General features: G+C 40.6%; 4 protein-coding genes across 5 annotated transcripts in view; all 4 read left to right on the forward strand.

The window, feature by feature from the left end:
- Positions 1 to 812: 812 nt before the first annotated feature.
- LOC308408796 (uncharacterized protein) lies at positions 813 to 7,188 on the forward strand (the record flags this gene model as incomplete). Its single annotated transcript, XM_080901204.1, has 3 exons — positions 813 to 3,134; positions 3,899 to 3,924; positions 4,791 to 7,188. The coding sequence occupies 3 exons, from the start codon at positions 813 to 815 to the stop codon at positions 7,186 to 7,188; spliced, it is 4,746 nt and encodes a 1,581-aa protein (XP_080757330.1).
- A 1,741-nt stretch (positions 7,189 to 8,929) lies between these two features.
- LOC308408488 (protocadherin gamma-C5-like) overlaps positions 8,930 to 24,208 on the forward strand; it is a gene marked incomplete at its 5' end in the record, with an annotated part of 274,775 nt that continues 259,496 nt past the window's right edge. The window contains one exon of one of the 2 annotated variants that reach the window (XM_080900769.1): positions 8,930 to 11,272. In XM_080900769.1, coding sequence (XP_080756895.1) covers positions 8,981 to 11,272 — 2,292 coding nt within the window. The remainder of the gene's footprint in view (positions 11,273 to 24,208) is intronic. The other variant, XM_080900771.1, reaches the window with a different exon arrangement.
- Positions 12,581 to 15,396, forward strand: LOC308408509 (protocadherin gamma-A11-like). The gene has a single exon (XM_080900822.1). It carries the CDS (start codon positions 12,669 to 12,671, stop codon positions 15,072 to 15,074), a length of 2,406 nt encoding a protein of 801 aa, XP_080756948.1. The 5' UTR covers positions 12,581 to 12,668; the 3' UTR covers positions 15,075 to 15,396.
- On the forward strand, positions 16,595 to 22,980 carry LOC308408504 (protocadherin gamma-A12-like). The gene is made up of 2 exons (XM_080900817.1): positions 16,595 to 17,773; positions 21,384 to 22,980. Exons 1-2 carry the CDS (start codon positions 16,649 to 16,651, stop codon positions 22,656 to 22,658), a joined length of 2,400 nt encoding a protein of 799 aa, XP_080756943.1. The 5' UTR covers positions 16,595 to 16,648; the 3' UTR covers positions 22,659 to 22,980.

The following is a 24,208-nucleotide window of genomic DNA, read 5'->3' on the forward strand; positions in this document are numbered from 1 at the left end:
ACGTCCATCAGCAGTAAGATGACACTTGTACATCGATGCATCATTCTAATAATGTCTACTCTAGTATAAGGACCGACTTTCCGCAAAAAGACTATGTCTACTTCTGATTTGTTGCTTATCTATATTTTAATGAACGTAGTTGCTATAAATCGGAAATAAATGATTGAAATTGCCATTTCAATTGCTTTTTTCTAACTGTGTGTGTGTGCGACTGTTGCAGCATTTGTCTTTTCTGTATAAAAACGGTCTAAGTATTTTCTCTGCCGCTGTCCATGGTTCTGAGCCTTGTCATTTGTATTCTGTAGCTATAATTGCTGATATTTCATGTACTGTTTAGTTTATTTTCATTATAATATACCGAGAACATAATTCGCTATTCCAATTTAGTGTATCGACAGGAGTAAACACTACCTTCATGCGATTTCTTTCTTTCTTTCTTTCTTTCTTTCTTTCTTTCTTTCTTTCTTTCTTTCTTTCTTTCTTTCTTTCTTTCTTTCTTGACTTGAAGTTTTATTCAAACGCGGATGTGAAGTTAAAAAGACACATGGTGTCACTGTTGGCTGGAAGAAAAAGAACATGCAGCACTCCACCCATCATGAATTCAGTTTTTTTTTTCATTTATCAGAAACGCTAAATCCTGGGACATAGTTCTGTATAAACTGGTGTGGACTATTGGATTTCTGACTGATTTGGGATACATATGTTGTTTCGCTCTAAATAGCCAGATAAACAAGCGGAAGACGTTTCATTTCAGAATGAGAGACAAAGGATTTTCAGGCCCGATCTATTGCCTTGCTACGTTTATTGTAACGATGCGCCTCGTAAGCGGGGATCTGAGTTATTCTTTTGCCGAAGAGATGAAACGCGACTTCGTTATTGGAAATATAGCTAAGGATCTCGGTATTGACCGTGGAAGTTTTTCTTCACGACAGGCCCGTGTTGATTTTGAAGGATTTCGTAAAATGTATTGCGACATTAACATTAGTACTGGGGATTTTACTACGATGGACAGAATTGACAGAGAGAACCTTTGTGGCAAGAAACCTTCCTGTGTGTTAAAAGCAGATCTAGTTTTGGAAAATCCGTTGGAGCTTCATCTTGTTAGTCTTCATATTCAAGACATAAATGACAACTCTCCACAATTCAAAGATCATTTAATTGAAATGGAAATAAGCGAGTTAGCAGAAAGGGGAAGTCGATTTCCAATAGAGCAGGCCCATGACGCAGATATAGGTCAAAATGCTGTGCAAAGGTACATCTTACAAAAGAACAACCATTTCATTTTATCAGTTGACAACAACAACGTCGATCTTGTACTGGAAAATAAACTCGATCGAGAAAAGCAAAAGGAGATTAATTTACTCATCACAGCTTTGGACGGTGGATCTCCTCAGAGATCAGGTACCGTAGTCATACACGTCACTGTGCTGGATGCTAATGATAACGCCCCAGTGTTCAGCCAGGCCGTTTATAAAGCCAGTCTGCCTGAAAACTGTCCTTTAGATACACCAGTGATTAAAGTCAGTGCCACAGATGCAGACGAAGGAGTGAATGGAGATGTAACGTATGACTTCGGTCATATATCTGACAGCGATGATAAAGTTTTCTCTATTAATCCTAAAACTGGAGAAATTAAAGTGTGTGGTTTGATTGACTATGAAGAAAAAAGTTCTTTTGAAATGAAAGTGCAGGCTAAAGATGGTTTAGGGTTAACATCTTATGCCAAAGTTATAATAGATGTTATTGATAATAATGACAACTCGCCAGATATATACCTGAAGTCACTGTCAAATCCCATTCACGAGAATGTGCCACCTGGTACAGAGGTGGGAATCATTAACGTGCAGGACAAAGACTCTGAGAATAACGGGCAGGTCCGCTGCTCCATCCAGCAGGGTGTCCCCTTTAAGTTAGTTCCGTCTATTAAAAACTATTATTCTCTGGTGACCACTGGACAACTAGACCGCGAACTAGTGTCTGATTACAACATTACAATCACTGCCACTGACGAGGGCTCTCCACCTCTGTCCTCTTCTAAAAGTGTTCAGTTATCTGTAGCTGACATCAACGACAACCCACCTGTGTTTGAGGAACAATCGTACAGCGCATCTGTGAGTGAGAATAACAAACCTGGCTCCACTTTATGTTCCGTTAGTGCTCGAGACCCCGACTGGAGACAGAACGGTACAGTGGTTTATTCTCTGTTAGCTGGTGAGGTGAACGGTGCCCCGGTGTCCTCCTATCTGTCTGTGAACGGAGACACGGGTGTGATCCACTCTGTGAGGTCGTTTGATTATGAACAGTTCAAGAGTTTTAAAGTCCACGTGATGGCCAGAGACAACGGTTCTCCTCCCCTCAGCAGCAACGTGACCGTGAGTGTGTTCATCTCAGATGTGAATGACAACTCTCCTCAGATCCTGTACCCCTCCCCGGAGGGCAACTCCTTCATGACCGAGCTGGTCCCCAAAGCTGCACACGGAGGGTCTCTGGTGTCCAAAGTGATCGCGGTGGACGCAGACTCCGGACAGAACGCCTGGCTGTCCTATCAAATAGTCAAATCCACTGATCCGGGACTTTTTACCATTGGTGTCCACAGCGGAGAGATCAGGACACAGCGGGACATTTCTGAATCTGACAGCATGAAACAGAACCTTGTAGTGGCAGTGAAAGATAACGGACAGCCCTCTCTGTCTGCCACCTGTTCCATGTATTTACTAATTTCTGATAACTTGGCTGAGGTGCCAGAACTGAAGGATCTGTCTTATAATGAGAGCAATTCCAAACTGACCTCTTATCTGATCATCGCGCTGGTGTCTGTGTCCACGTTTTTTCTGACTTTCATTATCATCATCCTGGGTTTGAGGTTTTGTCGCAGGAGAAAGCCCAGACTGTTGTTTGACGGAGCAGTTGCCATCCCCAGCGGTTATCTCCCTCCTAATTACGCAGATGTTGATGGCACAGGAACTTTACGCAGCACTTACAATTATGACGCGTACCTGACCACAGGTTCAAGAACCAGTGACTTTAAGTTTGTGACATCATACAATGACAACACGCTGCCTGCTGACCAGACTCTGAAGAAAAGTCCATCAGACTTTGCTGATCCATTTGACACTCTGGGTCAATCTATTGAGGTAAGACACTCACAAATCTTTCCTCTGGTTCCTACACTTTTTGTTGTGTTTCTTTTTGTTTTTTAAAAAAAATATTTGTAAGACCGTTGTTTATGTCTTTATCTTGCACAGGTAGTATTGTCGTTTACCATGAATTGCTTATCATATGATGAAAACTTTCATTCAGAAATACCTTACGGCATGTTGATCTCGACTATTTTTCTTTTTTCTTTACTTATCGTGTAACTTACATCTTAGTTTGTTATTTGCGGGTGCTATTTTTCGTAATTTTGTATATTGTTGTTACATGTTTTTCTGGGTCCTTGTGGCAAAAAGATTTAATGAAATAACTCATTCTTTAGCAAACTATACAGTATAAAACAATGCGGACTTATGCCATGGTTAACTTATTGTAATTGTTTGCTTTTATCAAAATAACTAATTCACACTATTGAAGAGCACGTGGCTGCGCGTATAGCAGAAACACATTTTGTATCTTTGCGTGGTTGGTCCTGCCAAATCTCAAATTAACTTTCTTTGGTGCTGAAATATTCCTCAGGGCCCCAGAGACCCACTCACTGTAATTGTTCTCTCTCTCCCCCTCTCTCTGTCTCCCTGTCTTTCCCTCTCTCTCGCGCGCACTCTCTCTATAGTTGTGCTCTTTCATTTAAATCGACGTCATTTCTAGTAATTGTCTGCGACCATTGATATTATTAATAATATTGATAATAATTATAATAGACATTCGTGTTGTTACTTACTGAATTCTTTTTATTTTTGCCGAGCTCAGCTCTGAATATGAAGTAGTCAGGTATACCATTTTACATTGAGTGATTGTTAACCTGGTATTAGCGTAGGTAAAACAGTCTTAACAGAATTTTCTGTCAGGTTTATCTATGTGACCTTCAAAATAATAGCAATATCTACATAAAACAGTTTGTTTTTTCATTTCTTCTTCCTTTCACAACGATGAAGAAACATTAGCTTAATTGTATCTAGAACGTTCGGCCCGCAAATCAAATGCTCTTCAGTTCAGTTGTGTTCTGTGAACGAAGAACACAAGATGTGTTATATGATGAGCCTGTGTATAGGTTATGTGCCTGAGGTAAACGAATGACATTTTATCACATGTGTGTAGACATTTCTTGTTTGCCACTATATACACTCGTTAATTGTTTGTAGTTACAAACTGATTATAAAATGGTTACTGGGGAGGTACTTGTTACTGTTCTTCATGCACAAGTGCTATGATGTTAATTGTCATCAGTAAATCGTGAAACACTATTTTTTTTTCTTTTAGTTAGCGATTTCTCGTAGTTTTGGTGTTTTCAATTAGCTTGTGTTTTGAAACACCAATTCAACGTTTATTTAACGATAAGTGAACATGACTTGTGTTTTCAGACATCGACAAACATATTTAATCACCTAGTGTGAGGATAAAAGGCAACTCGTGGTGTCGCTGTTGGCTGATAGCACACTGACACACACACCACTCCACCCACTGCTACTACACAGATGTCGACTGTAATTCCCTGAGAACCAGTTACGTTTGCAGACATGTTTCTCCGTGTTTCATCGTGATATTACACTTTGGATTGTTGAATCGTTTACGAATCACGTTGTTGTTTTTGCTCTGGAAAGTGCATCAGAAGCACTGCGGTCACGTTTTTGTATCAGGATGGGAGACAAAGGATTTTCAGGGTTAAGACTGATTCTCCGGTCTGCTTTGTTTGTTGTAACGCTGCGCCTGGTTTATGGGGACCTGAGTTACTCTATTCCAGAAGAAATGAAACGAGACTATGTCATTGGAAACGTCGCGAAGGACCTCAGTGTTAATTTTGGAACCTTAGCTTCACGACAAGCCCGTGTTGATTTTGAAGGATCTCGGAAAAGGTACTGTGAAATTAATATGAGAACCGGAGATTTGATCACATCGGAGAGAATTGACAGGGAAAGCCTTTGCGGGAAGAAACCTTCTTGTGTTCTAAAAGTAGATCTGGTGTTAGAAAATCCTTTGGAGCTTCACCATGTAAGTCTGCATATTCAAGATGTGAACGACAATGCACCGCAATTTAACGAAAATTTGATAAGAATGGAAATAAGGGAGTCAGCAGAGAAGGGTAATCGCTTCTCAATTGAAGAGGCCCATGACGCAGATATTGGTCAAAATGATGTGCAAAGATACAGCCTACATAAGAACGACAACTTTATTCTGGCTGTTGATAGCAATAGAGTTGAACTTGTTCTACAGAATAAACTTGATCGAGAGAAACAAAAGGAGATTAATTTACTCCTCACAGCTTTGGACGGTGGATCTCCTCAGAGATCCGGTACCGTAGCCATACACGTCACTGTGCTGGATGCTAATGATAACGCCCCAGAGTTCAGCCAGGCCGTTTATAAAGCCAGTCTGCCTGAAAACTCTCCTTTAGATACAACAGTGATTAAAGTCAGTGCCACAGATGCAGACGAAGGAGTGAATGGAGATGTAGCATATCAGTTTGGCCATGTGTCTGACAACGACATAAATGTATTTTCCATTGATTCCAAAACGGGAGAAATTAAAGTAACTGGTGTAATTGACTATGAAGAAAGAAGTTTTTTTGAAATGAGGGTAAAAGCCAAAGATGGTTTAGGACTAACATCTTATGCTAGAGTTTTAATAGATGTGACTGATGTAAATGATAATACACCATTTATATACCTGAAGACACTGTCAAATCCCATACCTGAGAATGTGCCACCTGGTACAGAGGTGGGCATCATTAACGTGCAGGACAGAGACTCTGAATATAATGGACAGGTCCGCTGCTCCATTCAGCAGGGTGTCCCCTTTAAGTTGGTTCCTTCTATTAAAAACTATTATTCTCTGGTGACCACAGGGAAACTGGACCGTGAACTAGTGTCTGATTACAACATTACAATCACTGCCACTGACGAGGGCTCTCCACCACTGTCCTCTTCTAAAAGTGTTCAGTTATCTGTAGCTGACATCAACGACAACCCACCTGTGTTTGATAAGCAGTCGTACAGCGCATATGTGAGTGAGAATAACAAACCTGGCTCCACTTTATGTTCCGTTAGTGCTCGAGACCCCGACTGGAGACAGAACGGTACAGTGGTTTATTCTCTGTTAGCTAGTGAGGTGAACGGTGCCCCGGTGTCCTCCTATCTGTCTGTGAACGGAGACACGGGTGTGATCCATGCTGTGAGGTCGTTTGATTATGAACAGTTCAGGAGTTTTAAAGTCCACGTGATGGCCAGAGACAACGGTTCTCCTCCACTCAGCAGCAACGTGACCGTGAGTGTGTTCATCTCAGATGTGAATGACAACTCTCCTCAGATCCTGTATCCCTCCCTGGAGGGCAACTCCTTCATGACCGAGCTGGTCCCCAAAGCTGCACACGGAGGCTCTCTGGTGTCCAAAGTGATCGCGGTGGATGCGGACTCCGGACAGAACGCCTGGCTGTCCTATCATATATTCAAATCCACTGATCCGGGACTTTTTACCATTGGTGTCCACAGCGGAGAGATCAGGACACAGCGAGACATTTCTGAATCTGACAGCATGAAACAGAACCTTGTAGTGGCAGTGAAAGATAACGGACAGCCCTCTCTGTCTGCCACCTGTTCCATGTATTTACTAATTTCTGATAACTTGGCGGAGGTGCCAGAACTGAAAGATCTGTCTTATGATGAGAAGAATTCCAAACTGACCTCTTATCTGATCATCGCGCTGGTGTCTATGTCTACATTTTTTCTGACTTTCATCATCATCATCCTGGGTTTGAGGTTTTGTCGCAGGAGAAAGCCCAGACTGTTGTTTGATGGAGCAGTTGCCATCCCCAGTGGTTATCTCCCTCCTAATTACGCAGATGTTGATGGCACAGGAACTTTACGCAGCACTTACAATTATGATGCATACCTGACCACAGGTTCAAGAACCAGTGACTTTAAGTTTGTGACATCATACAATGACAACACGCTGCCTGCTGACCAGACTCTGAAGAAAAGTCCATCAGACTTTGCTGATGCGTTTGAAGATCTCGAAACTCCAATAGAGGTAGGATGCTGAAATAACTGGGTTATCAAAATTGCAGTGTTTTGTTATGTCTTTAAGTTTTTACATTTATAGTATTGTCTTTGAAGTCCATCAGATTTTGCTGATGCATTTGAAGAATCAGATGCGTCTCTAGAGGTATGACTTACTTACTGGCGTTAAATTTATAAATCTGTTGGGGATAAATTTGCACCTTAACCAATCAAACTTTCTTGTATAGATATTCGGAATCTTTTTTAGGTTTTTAATTCCATATATTTTATTTCATTTAATATTAATGAAAGCAGTCATATTGTAGTCAGATACTGCCTTAGTAGAAACAGTGTCCTTAAATCTATTTTTATGTCACTATAATGCATTTTAATTTTCTCTTCTGAACTATGAACTTCAGCACGTGTATTAGAAGCTGCAATTCATTACACAATAGAAAGATTTAGGGGAATGATAATTAAGAAAAAAACATTCGGCTATAGAAATGGAAAAAGAATTGACTTTATTTGTCAGGTTTTACTTTTTCCAAGTCCAGAATTAGAAATGAACTTTTCCCATTTCAAAAGATGTATTAACCATATAATGCCAGAGAGAGACTCCAAAGTGATGGAGTCTTTCTCTGGCATTATACTGTTAATAGAAGTTAGTAATAGATATCAAAAGCACAAAATTCTATGCAGAAGATATTGCTGATATATGAACTATCATAATTCAGATTGACATGTTAAAGTTCAAATTGCTGTTTGTTTGGTTTTCTTAGGTTCTTAACTCAACAAATTAAAAAACAACAAAGTAACAAACACTCACCTTTCCATGGACTTCATAACCTTCCACCAGGTTGAAAAAGTGTCATCACCCTGTCCTTTAGAGATTCACTTACAGTACAAGAATGCTTGTTGTTTTTAAAATCTACGGTATTATTCAGATGGTAATTCTCAATAGTAATCATGGGTTATTTCCTTTCCAATGAGGTTACATTTGCCCGTACTGATAAATGGACCCTAACGAATTAGGAAAACACTTGATTAAGCTCAATATTGTCATTCATTTTATTTCTCTGATGAATATTTGCCCTGGCTTGTGATTTGTGGATGATATTTAAAGCTTCTTAAGTTGATTTTTCATGTTTTTATACTTCTTACTCTACCCGAAGATTAGTGCTTATGTTTGTATTTACTTTACTTATGCATTTTCCATTTTTTTAGGGAGAATGCGCACCAGTGAAATGGTAATTGAACGTGGACGTTACTGGGACTACTAATTTTCTTTAGTAATTAATGTTTTTACCAGTCGAAAAATGTCGCCTACCCAGATCGGTATTAAAATATAAATTGACAATACATTTAGCTGTAACCCCCCCCCCCCCCCTTTTTTTTTTTTAAGAAGTGTGCTGTGTGTGCTGTGGTCATAAAGGAAATCAATGCGTTGTCTGCAAGTTAAATATTTCACGTGCAGACAACGCATATGAACTCAGAGGGTCGCTGTTTACCAGCAGTGGAAACATACCTCCATCCATAGCTCTTGGTTTGTTAGTGTTAATGCAGTCTTGTCATTGTCAAACTGTCCCTTTGGGTGTGCTTTTGTCCACCATTCTCTGGAAATATTTTCGATTATAACTGATGTGAAAAGAGCGCACTTGTTGTCGCACTGATACACTTTGGACTGTTAAACGTTTTCGAGTGTTTTTCTTTGTATTTTTTGTCCAAAGATGGCACACAGTAGAAATTCGGTGGCGGGCCTGCTATACAGCTTTGCTTTCTTTCTTCAATCCTTTCTCTTCGGCTATGGAGATGTGAGCTATTCTTTTCCCGAGGAAATGAAGACCGGATCTGTCATAGGAAATGTAGCAAGGGACCTCGGACTGAACGTGGGGGAATTATCTGTTCGAAAGGCCCGCATTGACAGCGATCTGAACCGTAAACGGTATTGTGACATAAATCCAAGCACTGGCGATTTAATTGTAGCTGAGAGGATTGATAGAGAGGCTCTTTGTGGCGAAAAGGCATCTTGCATCCTCAAATCTGAATTGGTCTTAGAGGCGCCACTTGTGTTACATCGAATTTCATTACAAATACAAGATATCAATGACAATCAACCTGTTTTTGCGAAAGACGAAATAAAAATAGAAATCAATGAATTGGCTGTAAAGGGATCCCGTTTCCGTATTTTGGAAGCACACGATCTCGATATTGGACAAAACGCTGTTCAAAGATATGTGTTGCAGACTAACAGTTATCTAGTGCTGAAAATGCAGACTAAATTAGATGGAGGCAGATTTGCTGAACTAGTGTTGCAAAAGGAATTGGATCGCGAGGAACAGCGGGAATTCCGATTACTGCTTACTGCATTGGATGGGGGCAGTCCTAAAAGAAGTGGCACGACTACCGTGCATGTAATTGTCTTAGACGCTAACGATAACGCTCCGGTTTTTAGTCAACCTGTGTATAAAGCCAGTCTTCCTGAAAATTCTCCTTTATATACTGTAGTGGTTAAAGTGGCTGCAACTGATGCAGATGAAGGTCTAAATGGTAAGGTGACTTATGAGCTAAGTCGTATATCAGAGACTGGCAGAAGAGCATTTGATTTAAATCACATCACAGGAGAAATAAAGGTAATCGGACCTTTGGATTTTGAAGAAGAGTCCGTTTATGAAATGCGTGTAGATGCTAAAGACGGATATGGTCTTACCTCAGACTCAAAAGTAATAATTGAGCTGTCAGATGTAAATGACAACCCACCTGGGATTAGTTTAAAATCACTATCTAACTCCATACCCGAGAACGCGTCACCTGGTACAGAGGTGGGAATCATTAACGTGCAGGACAAAGACTCTGGGAATAACGGACAGGTCCGCTGCTCCATCCAGCAGGGTGTCCCCTTTAAGTTGGTTCCGTCTATTAAAAACTATTATTCTCTGGTCACCACGGGACAACTGGACCGCGAACTAGTGTCCGATTACAACATTACAATCACTGCCACTGACGAGGGCTCTCCACCTCTGTCCTCTTCTAAAAGTGTTCAGTTATCTGTAGCTGACATCAACGACAACCCACCTGTGTTCGAGGAACAATCGTACAGCGCATATGTGAGTGAGAATAACAAACCTGGCTCCACTTTATGTTCCGTTAGTGCTCGAGACCCCGACTGGAGACAGAACGGTACAGTGGTTTATTCTCTGTTAGCTGGTGAGGTGAACGGTGCCCCGGTGTCCTCCTATCTGTCTGTGAACGGAGACACGGGTGTGATCCACGCTGTGAGGTCGTTTGATTATGAACAGTTCAGGAGTTTTAAAGTCCACGTGATGGCCAGAGACAATGGTTCTCCTCCACTCAGCAGCAACGTGACCGTGAGTGTGTTCATCTCAGATGTGAATGACAACTCTCCTCAGATCCTGTATCCCTCCCTGGATGGCAACTCCTTCATGACCGAGCTGGTCCCCAAAGCTGCACACGGAGGCTCTCTGGTGTCCAAAGTGATCGCGGTGGACGCGGACTCCGGACAGAACGCTTGGCTGTCTTATCAAATAGTCAAATCCACTGATCCGGGACTTTTTACTATTGGTGTCCACAGCGGAGAGATCAGGACACAGCGGGACATTTCTGAATCTGACAGCATGAAACAGAACCTTGTAGTGGCAGTGAAAGATAACGGACAGCCCTCTCTGTCTGCCACCTGTTCCATGTATTTACTTATTTCTGATAACTTGGCTGAGGTGCCAGAACTGAAGGATCTGTCTTATAATGAGAGCAATTCCAAACTGACCTCTTATCTGATCATCGCGCTGGTGTCTGTGTCCACCTTTTTCCTGACCTTCATCATCATCATCCTGGGTTTGAGGTTTTGTCGTAGGAGAAAGCCCAGACTGTTGTTTGATGGAGCAGTTGCTATCCCCAGTGGTTATCTCCCTCCTAATTACGCAGATGTTGATGGCACAGGAACTTTACACAGCGCTTACAATTATGATGCGTACCTGACCACAGGTTCAAGAACCAGTGACTTTAAGTTTGTGACATCGTACAATGACAACACGCTGCCTGCTGACCAGACTCTGAAGAAAAGTCCATCAGACTTTGCTGAAATGTTTGATAATCCAGATGAGTCTGTAGAGGTAGGACATGTTTTTTTTTAAATAATCTAATTTAACGTTGCAGTGTAATGTTATGCACTTCAGCTACTTTCTTCTCAGTTTTTAAACCTTTTAGAGGTGTTGATTCATAGGAAGGCATTCACTGGCACGCATTTTCTTGATATTCCTTTTTTTGGCACAGCCCTTTTGAAGTGACTGATGTGCACGTTTTGTTTCCAAATGTCACTAGTTATGCAGTTATTTTACTGGCTTTTGCCATTTTAAAAAGATATTAAATGATTAAAAAATATTTTACGATTATTACTTGTCTGCAACTTGTTGAATTATAACTTTAGTCATGTTTAAGTGAAAATTGTCAGTCATCACAAATTGACATTCTGAAATACTGAGTGGTCAATAACATTTATCAATTTAATTATCAGTTAATTCTCTGTAGGACAGTGTGCCTAATACGTCCATTGCTTGCTGTTAGATGTGAAGTTCCACTAGTCAGTTTGATATTTTGAATGTAATTCGTGTAATCACGAGCTCGTTAAACTTGTACTTATGCTACAGATGAAATGTTTTAAAAAATAATTTTAGTACATTTATAGAAACTGTTGTTAAGTGATGTTTACTAACTACGTTTAACAAACGGCACATTTACTTAATTAATGGAAAAATAAACAAATTCTCTCTCAAATTTCAAGACCACTTAGAATATTGATTAATTTTGTCCGTGTAAATTGTGTGTCTACTGCAAACGCCTATTAGAGGTTGTAGTTCCAGGCGTTTTTTAATCATCAAACAATAGACTAAATGAAATTATTATTCTTTTATTCTTCGTTAAAAATTTCTTTCACTCATTTTCTATGCCCTATGATTAAACACCCTGTTTTTTTCTTTTGCGGGACTTTAGATTCTCCAATAAATATTTGTTTTTTAAAAATATAGAACTAGTGTTATTTTAATGTGTTTTTAGAAAAGTCCATCATGTTGTCACTTTCAGAAAATTTAAATGAGGGAAGTATGTATGTCTTTTCTTCACCCTTGAAGCGCTGTCTGTGGTGCTGAATGAAACTTTGTGCTTTTTTGTACTTTAACACAAAATCAAAGTCCAAACTTGCAGGAAAAATCGGTTTCTTTTGTGAATTAAAATTGGCAACAAAACGATTACGGTGGTCGTTGTGGCTGTAACTGTGGCATTTTATACTAGCTTATAACATGTTTATTTGTAATATCTCAAATTAACTCACAGCGTCGCTGCTCACTAGCAGATGTGAAGAGGTTCAATTCCCCACCCACTACCAACGAAGATATTAGTCTAAAACTAGAGCTACCATTGTTGTAGTCGCGGTATACGCTGTTTTGTTATTACTTTGTGTAATATTCCCAGCGGAAGGGGCATTTTTGTATTCGTGTCATTTTGGGTGAAAAAATGGCCCTAAAAAGACAAGCCTCGCTCTGTTTTGTGTTCGGTTTTGCTCTGTTTTTCGAGATAACCGCTGCGGACCTCAGCTATTCTGCACCGGAGGAGATGAGACCGGGATCCATTGTTGGGAATATTGCCAAGGATCTCGGCCTGGAAGTAGCAAAATTGTTCACTCGTAAAGCCCGGATTGATACAGAGGAAAACTACCAGCATTACTGCGACATTGACCTCAAGACTGGAAATTTTGTCATCAGGGAGAAGATTGACAGGGAGGAGCTGTGCGGGGAGAGGCTTTCGTGCATGCTTAAATTTGAATTAGTCGTGGAGAGCCCTTTGGAGCTGCACCGTATTTCACTGCTTATTCTGGATGTAAACGACAATTCACCAGTTTTCCCCAAAGATACAGTTAAGTTGGAAATAAGAGAATCAGCAGTTAAAGGAGCTCGATACCGCGTCAATGAAGCACATGATGTAGATATTGGGCAGAACGCAGTCAAAGAATACAGTTTACAAAAGAATGACCATTTTGTTTTATCTGTTCGAGAAGATGCTGATGGGACTAAGAGCATCGAGCTGGTGCTAGATAAAGAGCTAGACCGCGAAAAGGAGCACGATTTAAATTTCATCCTGACTGCAGTCGATGGTGGAAATCCACAGAGGTCAGGAAGTGCCGTTATACACGTTACTGTGTTGGATGCTAACGATAACGCGCCAGTGTTTGACCAGGCCGTTTACAAAGCCAATCTACCTGAAAATTCAAATCTTAACACTTTAGTTGTAATTGTAAGCGCAACTGATGCAGATGAAGGAGTGAACGGAGAGGTGTCGTACGAATTTAATCGCATCACAGAAAGAGCTAAAAGGGTTTTTTCACTGGACAGTAAAACAGGAGAGATAAAGGTCACAGGAATGCTTGATTTTGAGACAAATTCAAAATATGAGATGCGTATAGAGGCCAAAGATGGTTATGGGCTTTCATCCGACGCTAAAGTAATGATCGATATCACCGATGTTAATGACAATGCACCAGTAATATATATAAAGTCACTAATGAACCCCCCTGCAGAGAACGTGCCGCCTGGTACAGAGGTGGGCATCATTAACGTGCAGGACAAAGACTCTGAGAATAATGGACAGGTCCGCTGCTCCATCCAGCAGGGTGTCCCCTTTAAGTTGGTTCCTTCTATTAAAAACTATTATTCTCTGGTGAGCACAGGACAACTAGACCGCGAACTAGTGTCTGATTACAACATTACAATCACTGCCACTGACGAGGGCTCTCCACCTCTGTCCTCTTCTAAATGTGTTCAGTTATCTGTAGCTGACATCAACGACAACCCACCTGTGTTTGAGGAACAATCGTACAGCGCATATGTGAGTGAGAATAACAAACCTGGCTCCACTTTATGTTCCGTTAGTGCTCGAGACCCCGACTGGAGACAGAACGGTACAGTGGTTTATTCTCTGTTAGCTGGTGAGGTGAACGGTGCCCCGGTGTCCTCCTATCTGTCTGTGAACGGAGACACGGGTGTGATCCACGCTGTGAGGTCGTTTGATTATGAACAGTTTAGGAGCTTCAAAGTCCACGTGATGGCCAGAGACAACGGTTCTCCTCCTCTCAGCAGCAACGTGACCGTGAGTATGTTCATCTCAGATGTGAATGACAACTCTCCTCAGATCCTGTACCCCTCCCCGGAGGGCAACTCCTTCATGACCGAGCTGGTCCCCAAAGCTGCACACGGAGGCTCTCTGGTGTCCAAAGTGATCGCGGTGGACGCGGACTCCGGACAGAACGCTTGGCTGTCTTATCAAATAGTCAAATCCACTGATCCGGGACTTTTTACTATTGGTGTCCACAGCGGAGAGATCAGGACACAGCGGGACATTTCTGAATCTGACAGCATGAAACAGAACCTTGTAGTGGCAGTGAAAGATAACGGACAGCCCTCTCTGTCTGCCACCTGTTCCATGTATTTACTTATTTCTGATAACTTGGCTGAGGTACCAGAACTGAAGGATCTGTCTTATAATGAGAGCAATTCCAAACTGACCTCTTATCTGATCATCGCGTTGGTGTCTGTGTCCACATTTTTCCTGACTTTCATCATCATCATCCTGGGTTTGAGGTTTTGTCGCAGGAGAAAGCCAAGATTGTTGTTTGATGGAGCAGTTGCCATCCCCAGCGGTTATCTCCCTCCTAATTACGCAGATGTTGATGGCACAGGAACTTTACGCAGCACTTACAATTATGACGCGTACCTGACCACAGGTTCAAGAACCAGTGATTTTAAGTTTGTGACATCATACAATGACAACACGCTGCCCGCTGATCAGACTCTGAAGAAAAGTCCATCAGATTTTCTCGAGGCGTTTGGGGAGTCGGACGACCCTCCCCAGGTAAGAAAAGACTGAAATAAGCTTCTTTTTGAGAAACGTGTGATGTCAATCTCTACATGATATTTGCCAATTTCGAGCAACCGTCTATTTCAGTTACATTTTTTTAAATGCTATTATATCAAATGTTCTTAACTAACATTCATCAAAGGCAAATGTTTAGTTAACACCCCATTCACAATTAACTTGCCAGAACATATTGTCAGAAAATACTCAACGATTATTATTATATTTTTAATCTTCTTATCTATCAGATCAGTTTTCTTTTAGGTGTTGTTGCTCCAGTGGCATCAATTTACTGTTTTATCTAAGAACTTAGTATGTTATATGTCAATTAGAAATAGTGGAATTATATTGTTTTGTCTTCCTAATATTTTTCTCATTGAAAGATGAAAAAGTTGAACTGTCTACTTACTTTTTAGAACCCCATCCCTTCTTTAAGACGTTACTTGTTTTCCTTTCAGCAATGGTTCATCTTCAGATTAATTATTATTGCACTCTCAGTAGATAATTATCTGAGTAATAACTCACTTTGAACACATACCATAAGGCCATAAACAGACATAAGAAAAGCCAAAAGGATTCTCCCAGAAAGCTTTAGTTCATCTGTTTATGGAAAAATGTTTAAAACAATAGTCATTGTGCTTTCAGAGGAGGATCATTGGTTAATACAAGTATATTGTGTTTCTTTTTTGGCAAGTCTGCTAAAATTGCCCTATAGCTACATGCATCCCTTGAATAGTTTGATTCCAAGTTAGTGCAGTTTTCCAAGTTTATTAAAGTTATGTTTTAACTGCGACCAACAGTAATGTGCATGCTCTTTGGACTAGAGGTGCTGCCATATGACTAATGATTTGTTACTTTTACTTTTCTTCATTTAAAATGTTGTAACATACTGACAAAGACTGTATTTTTCTTTTATACAAACTGAGCGTAAGGACTTGTTTGAGTAGACTCTGTCCATGGTGCTGAACACATAGAAGGCAACCATACGGAAAGCAGTTTGGAGACAAATTTTACATGCTGCTATTTTCATTAAAATTTACTTGCAGAGAAAATGTTAAGTTTAATCGCAGTTTAAGCTAAATAACACAATATTGCAATTTTGTAGATAAATGCTAAATACTGCGTTCACTGGCGTTAAAACAACGTTATAAGTGTGCACTGCAACATGGTTTTACTTACTTCCATCACAGCACTTAACAGATTCTTTGATCCTAGCAGAAACTGTGGCTGTAGTTACTTGCTTTAATGAAATTAATACAATTTAACATATTAAGGTGCTTAATTGTGTTTATATGGGAAATAGTTGCATGACGTCATTAACCTGTCAATCTGGTATTTTACTTGATGTTCTGTCTGAAATGAACACATCGTGTCGCTGTCTACCAGATTACTTTGAAACATTGTAACGTCAACGCCATCGTCTCCACCCATTGTTCCTGCGCTTTGTGTTGGAAGGAACCATTGGATTGCAGTGCTGATTTCTGTATTTGGATTTGTTTAATTCACTCCATCGCAAACGCGTTCGAGAGGTGAACTAACTCCGTTGTATCTTTTCTTTGCTGGCGGATGTTTCTGTTTTTGTAATTATGGAATACGGTGGATTTTTAGAACCTGGCCTGATTACCCTCTTTGTCGTCTGTATACTTGCGCTGCAATCAGTGTGTACTGAAGTAAGCTATTCTATCCAAGAGGAGCTGAAACCAGGAACTGTCTTTGGAAATATAGCTAAGGATCTCGGTCTGGATATTACTACATTGTCATCTCGCAAGGCCCGTGTTGACGCAGAAGGAGATAACGAACGATTTTGTGCCGTTAGTTTACAAACGGGAGATTTGAGCGTTGCCGAGCAGCTTGACAGAGAGAGTCTTTGTGGCACGAAATCGTCATGCATTTTAATCCAGGAACTTGTACTGGAGAATCCTTTAGAACTACATCGTATAAATCTACATGTTCAAGATATAAATGACAACTCTCCACAATTCAAAAGAAATTCCATTAAAATGGAAATAAGGGAGTCAGCAGAAAAGGGGACTCGTTTCCGAATAGAGGGCGCGCACGATGCGGATATAGGCAAAAATTCTGTTCAGAGGTACAGTCTACAAAAAAATGATAACTTTATTTTAATGGTTGATGCAAACAACGTCGAGCTTGTTCTTGATCACAAACTCGACAGAGAAACACAGCGAGAGATTAATTTACCTCTCACAGCTGTTGATGGTGGTTCACCACAGAGATCAAGCACTGTTATGATACATGTCACCGTACTGGATGCTAATGATAATGCTCCAGTATTCAGCCAAGCCGTCTATAAAGCCAGCATACCCGAAAACTCTCCTCTTAATACTGTAGTGGTTAGAGTCAGCGCTACAGATGCTGATGAGGGAGTGAATGGCGAGGTGTCCTATGACTTTGGCCACGTGTCAGATATCGATGAAAAGGTGTTTTCTATTGATTTTAAAACTGGCGAAATCAGAGTAATTGGCGCAACTGATTTTGAGAAAAAGAATGCATTTGAACTGCCAGTCATAGCCAATGACGGTCTGGGATTAAGTTCGTCTGCAAAAGTTTACATAGAGCTAACTGATGAAAATGATAACGCCCCTGTAGTTTATTTAAAATCACTGTCTAATCCTATACCCGAGAACGCGCAAACTGGTACAGAGGTGGGCATCATTAACGTGCAGGACAGAGACTCTGAGAATAACCGACAGGTCCGCTGCTCCATCCAGCAGGGTGTCCCCTTTAAGTTGGTTCCTTCTATTAAAAACTATTATTCTCTGGTGACCACAGGACAACTGGACCGTGAACTAGTGTCTGATTACAACATTACAATCACTGCCACTGACGAGGGCTCTCCACCTCTGTCCTCTTCTAAAAGTGTTCAGTTATCTGTAGCTGACATCAACGACAACCCACCTGTGTTTGAGGAACAGTCGTACAGCGCATATGTGAGTGAGAATAACAAACCTGGCTCCACTTTATGTTCCGTTAGTGCTCGAGACCCCGACTGGAGACAGAACGGTACAGTGGTTTATTCTCTGTTAGCTGGTGAGGTGAACGGTGCCCCGGTGTCCTCCTATCTGTCTGTGAACGGAGACACGGGTGTGATCCACTCTGTGAGGTCGTTTGATTATGAACAGTTCAGGAGTTTTAAAGTCCATGTGATGGCCAGAGACAACGGTTCTCCTCCTCTCAGCAGCAACGTGACCCTGAGTGTGTTCATCTCAGATGTGAATGACAACTCTCCTCAGATCCTGTACCCCTCTCCGGAGGGCAACTCCTTCATGACCGAGCTGGTCCCCAAAGCTGCACATGGAGGCTCTCTGGTGTCCAAAGTGATCGCGGTGGACGCGGACTCCGGACAGAACGCCTGGCTGTCCTATCAAATAGTCAAATCCACTGATCCGGGACTTTTTACTATTGGTGTCCACAGCGGAGAGATCAGGACACAGCGAGACATTTCTGAATCTGACAGCATGAAACAGAACCTTGTAGTGGCAGTGAAAGATAACGGACAGCCCTCTCTGTCTGCCACCTGTTCCATGTATTTACTTATTTCTGATAACTTGGCTGAGGTGCCAGAACTGAAGGATCTTTCTTATAATGAGAGCAATTCCAAACTGACCTCTTATCTGATCATCGCGTTGGCGTCTGTGTCCACGTTTTTTCTGACTTTCATCATCATCATCCTGGGTTTGAGGTTTTGTCGCAGGAGAAAGCCCAGACTGTTGTTTGATGGAGCAGTTGCCATCCCCAGCGGTTATCTCCCTCCTAATTACGCAGATGTTGATGGCACAGGAACTTTACACAGCACTTACAATTATGACGCGTACCTGACCACAGGTTCAAGAACCAGTGATTTTAAGTTTGTGACATCATACAATGACAACACGCTGCCCGCTGATCAGACTCTGAAGAAAAGTCCATCAGATTTTCTCGATGCGTTTGGGGAGTCTGACGACCCTCCCCAGGTAAGAATACCACGTTGACGTCATTACACCTACGTCATTCAAAAAAAATTCAACCCTTCTTCGGAAACACATCTTCGGTGTTACTTTCTTTTAATCAAATCAACTATTTTCATAAAACTTTTTTTTCATGGATGAAAATATTGTATATTACTGTACTTATGAACTTGAGTTAGTAAAGCTCCGAATAACATCATTAACCAAGAATTTTACAAAAAATTCGTCGTTTTTGTTTTAATATCAGTTCATGTCATTGGCCTTATTTCAACTGAATGAATATATTAATTAATTAATTAAGAAAAAAGAAACAAAAAATCACAGAGATAAACGATACGAAATCCTGCAGATTGAATACTGGATTTTTCACTGTGGATGTTCCTAAGGTTCAACTCTTAGTTTGGTAGAGCGAATACCTGTAAAGGTTTGCCTTCATACATCATAAAACTCCGTTCTGTTTGTTGTGATTATTATTAGAATTTTTTCTTGAATTTACTCACAGTCAAATATGTTGTGTTAATTATTCAACGAAATTCTGCAGTTGGATTTACCCATTCGTTAAAAATAAATAAATAAATGAATTAAGCAAAACAAAAAACGTTGCAGAATAATTTAATATAATAATGAGAAAAAAAATGTTTTTTCCTTCATAATAGTTTCGACTTTTGCTACAGAGCTGAATTCGGTATTCAGCGACTCATTCTTTTAGGCTGAATTTTTGCTTGGATGTTGTTTCAGGTTCACGCTTTCAGTTAAGAGTTTTTACAGGTTTTTGCTCAATTACATTTATAAACAAGAAATACATGTTTGTAGCAACAGTATCAAACAATGTAGTACTACATTTTATTGCTAACGTACCGTGGGGTAGATGGCATTGAACAGATAAAACAGAACCGAATTAATCAATAGAAAGCGCCTTTTGTCATCTGCCATTCTTCTCGGGATGAAGTCTCTTTCGATTAGCTAAGTTTCTTGCTTTTCGTCAACTTGAGGCTATTTTGTAGTCCTTGTAGGATGCAGCGAGTGTCGCTGTCTACCAATCGAAAATTGTAAAACAGGCTACAGATGAGACAATCAAGCGTCTCCACCCACAGTGTTAAAGCTTATTGTTTGCCACTGCACTGTACTCCTTGAAGTACTCGCACATGAACACATGATTTTGTGTTTCTGAGGAATGCTGACCACCTCCTTCTTTTTCATTCAGTTTATTTTTTGAGTGATGGCATATTTCGTGTTTTCGGTGAACCTTGTCTGCACTTTCATGTGTTTTCTTCTGGCAGTAGAGCTGTGTTGTGGCGATGTGAGCTATTCTTTCCCCGAGGAAATGAAACAAGGATCGGTGATTGGAAACATAGCCAAGGACCTTGGGCTTCAAGTAAGCAGTCTTTCCGCTCGGAAGGCTCGGATTGCTCTCAAAGAAAACCGTAAACGTTACTGCGAGATAAATGTTGATGCTGGAGAACTGGTTGTTGGTGATCGGATTGATCGTGAGGAGCTATGTGGAGCTAAGGTTTCTTGCAATTTAAAATGTGAACTAGTACTCGAAGATCCACTCGAATCGCACCGGATATCTTTGCAAATTCAGGATGTAAATGACAATCCACCAGTTTTTGTTAAAGACGTCGTTAAATTGGATATTGGTGAATTAGCTCCGAAAGGTTCTCGCTACAGAATAAATGCAGCACGCGATGCAGACATAGGACAAAATGCTGTTCAGAATTACATTTTGCAAAGGAATAATTATTTTGCTCTGAACGTACTAACGAATGCCGTCGGCACAAAATACAGCGAGTTAGTTTTAGACAGGGAATTAGATCGTGAAGAGCAGCAAGATATGGCTTTATTGCTGACAGCTGTCGATGGTGGCAATCCTCCGAAATCAGGCACAGTAGTCATTAACATCACCGTACTGGATGCTAATGATAACGCCCCAGTTTTCACTCATACAATCTATGAGGCTTCTCTTCCTGAAAACTCCCCTATAGATACAGTAGTTGCAACAGTGAGTGCTACAGATGCAGATGAAGGAGTTAATGGTGAAGTAACATATGAATTCAGCGGAATAAGTGATATAGCAAAGGAAATATTTTCTTTAAATGAAAATACCGGAGAAATTATACTTGCAAGAAATGTTGATTATGAAGAAGAGTCGAAGTTTGAAATGCTAATTGAAGGGAAAGATGGTTATGGCCTTTCTACAGAAACAAAAGTTGTAATAGATATAACTGACGTCAATGATAACGCCCCAGTCATCCATATCAGTTCGTTATCAAACCGCATACCCGAGAGCATATCATTGGGTACAGAGGTGGGCATCATTCATGTGCAGGATGCAGACTCTGGGAAAAATCAACAGGTCCGCTGCACCATCCAGCAGGGTGTCCCCTTTAAGTTGGTTCCTTCTATTAAAAACTATTATTCTCTGGTGACCACAGGACAACTGGACCGCGAACTAGTGTCTGATTACAACATTACAATCACTGCCACTGACGAGGGCTCTCCACCTCTGTCCTCTTCTAAAAGTGTTCAGTTATCTGTAGCTGATATCAACGACAACCCACCTGTGTTTGAGGAACAATCGTACAGCGCATATGTGAGTGAGAATAATAAAATGGGCTCCACTTTATGTTCTGTTAGTGCTCGAGACCCCGACTGGAGACAGAACGGTACAGTGGTATATTCTCTGTTAGCTGGTGAGGTGAACGGTGCCCCTGTGTCCTCCTATCTGTCTGTGAACGGAGACACGGGTGTGATCCACGCTGTGAGGTCGTTTGATTATGAACAGTTCAAGAGTTTTAAAATCCATGTGATGGCCAGAGACAACGGTTCTCCTCCTCTAAGCAGCAACGTGACCGTGAGTGTGTTCATCTCAGATGTGAATGACAACTCTCCTCAGATCCTCTACCCTTCCCCAGATGGCAACTCCTTCATGACCGAGCTGGTCCCCAAAGCTGCACACGGAGGCTCTCTGGTGTCCAAAGTGATCGCGGTGGACGCGGACTCCGGACAGAACGCTTGGCTGTCCTATCAAATAGTCAAATCCACTGATCCGGGACTTTTTACTATTGGTGTCCACAGCGGAGAGATCAGGACACACCGGGACATTTCTGAATCTGACAGCATGAAACAGAACCTTGTAGTGGCAGTGAAAGATAACGGACAGCCCTCTCTGTCTGCCACCTGTTCCATGTATTTACTTATTTCTGATAACTTGGCTGAGGTACCAGAACTGAAGGATCTGTCTTATAATGAGAGCAATTCCAAACTGACCTCTTATCTGATCATCGCGTTGGTGTCTGTGTCCACATTTTTCCTGACTTTCATCATCATCATCCTGGGTTTGAGGTTTTGTCGCAGGAGAAAGCCAAGATTGTTGTTTGATGGAGCAGTTGCCATCCCCAGCGGTTATCTCCCTCCTAATTACGCAGATGTTGATGGCACAGGAACTTTACGCAGCACTTACAATTATGACGCGTACCTGACCACAGGTTCAAGAACCAGTGATTTTAAGTTTGTGACATCATACAATGACAACACGCTGCCCGCTGATCAGACTCTGAAGAAAAGTCCATCAGATTTTCTCGAGGCGTTTGGGGAGTCGGACGACCCTCCCCAGGTAAGAAAAGACTGAAATAAGCTTCTTTTTGAGAAACGTGTGATGTCAATCTCTACATGATATTTGCCAATTTCGAGCAACCGTCTATTTCAGTTACATTTTTTTAAATGCTATTATATCAAATGTTCTTAACTAACATTCATCAAAGGCAAATGTTTAGTTAACACCCCATTCACAATTAACTTGCCAGAACATATTGTCAGAAAATACTCAACGATTATTATTATATTTTTAATCTTCTTATCTATCAGATCAGTTTTCTTTTAGGTGTTGTTGCTCCAGTGGCATCAATTTACTGTTTTATCTAAGAACTTAGTATGTTATATGTCAATTAGAAATAGTGGAATTATATTGTTTTGTCTTCCTAATATTTTTCTCATTGAAAGATGAAAAAGTTGAACTGTCTACTTACTTTTTAGAACCCCATCCCTTCTTTAAGACGTTACTTGTTTTCCTTTCAGCAATGGTTCATCTTCAGATTAATTATTATTGCACTCTCAGTAGATAATTATCTGAGTAATAACTCACTTTGAACACATACCATAAGGCCATAAACAGACATAAGAAAAGCCAAAAGGATTCTCCCAGAAAGCTTTAGTTCATCTGTTTATGGAAAAATGTTTAAAACAATAGTCATTGTGCTTTCAGAGGAGGATCATTGGTTAATACAAGTATATTGTGTTTCTTTTTTGGCAAGTCTGCTAAAATTGCCCTATAGCTACATGCATCCCTTGAATAGTTTGATTCCAAGTTAGTGCAGTTTTCCAAGTTTATTAAAGTTATGTTTTAACTGCGACCAACAGTAATGTGCATGCTCTTTGGACTAGAGGTGCTGCCATATGACTAATGATTTGTTACTTTTACTTTTCTTCATTTAAAATGTTGTAACATACTGACAAAGACTGTATTTTTCTTTTATACAAACTGAGCGTAAGGACTTGTTTGAGTAGACTCTGTCCATGGTGCTGAACACATAGAAGGCAACCATACGGAAAGCAGTTTGGAGACAAATTTTACATGCTGCTATTTTCATTAAAATTTACTTGCAGAGAAAATGTTAAGTTTAATCGCAGTTTAAGCTAAATAACACAATATTGCAATTTTGTAGATAAATGCTAAATACTGCGTTCACTGGCGTTAAAACAACTTTATAAGTGTGCACTGCAACATGGTTTTACTTACTTCCATCACAGCACTTAACAGATTCTTTGATCCTAGCAGAAACTGTGGCTGTAGTTACTTGCTTTAATGAAATTAATACAATTTAACATATTAAGGTGCTTAATTGTGTTTATATGGGAAATAGTTGCATGACGTCATTAACCTGTCAATCTGGTATTTTACTTGATGTTCTGTCTGAAATGAACACATCGTGTCGCTGTCTACCAGATTACTTTGAAACATTGTAACGTCAACGCCATCGTCTCCACCCATTGTTCCTGCGCTTTGTGTTGGAAGGAACCATTGGATTGCAGTGCTGATTTCTGTATTTGGATTTGTTTAATTCACTCCATCGCAAACGCGTTCGAGAGGTGAACTAACTCCGTTGTATCTTTTCTTTGCTG

This window comes from Rhamphochromis sp. 'chilingali', assembly GCF_963969265.1.
Source record: "Rhamphochromis sp. 'chilingali' genome assembly, chromosome: 13".
Lineage (NCBI taxonomy): Eukaryota > Metazoa > Chordata > Actinopteri > Cichliformes > Cichlidae > Rhamphochromis > Rhamphochromis sp. 'chilingali'.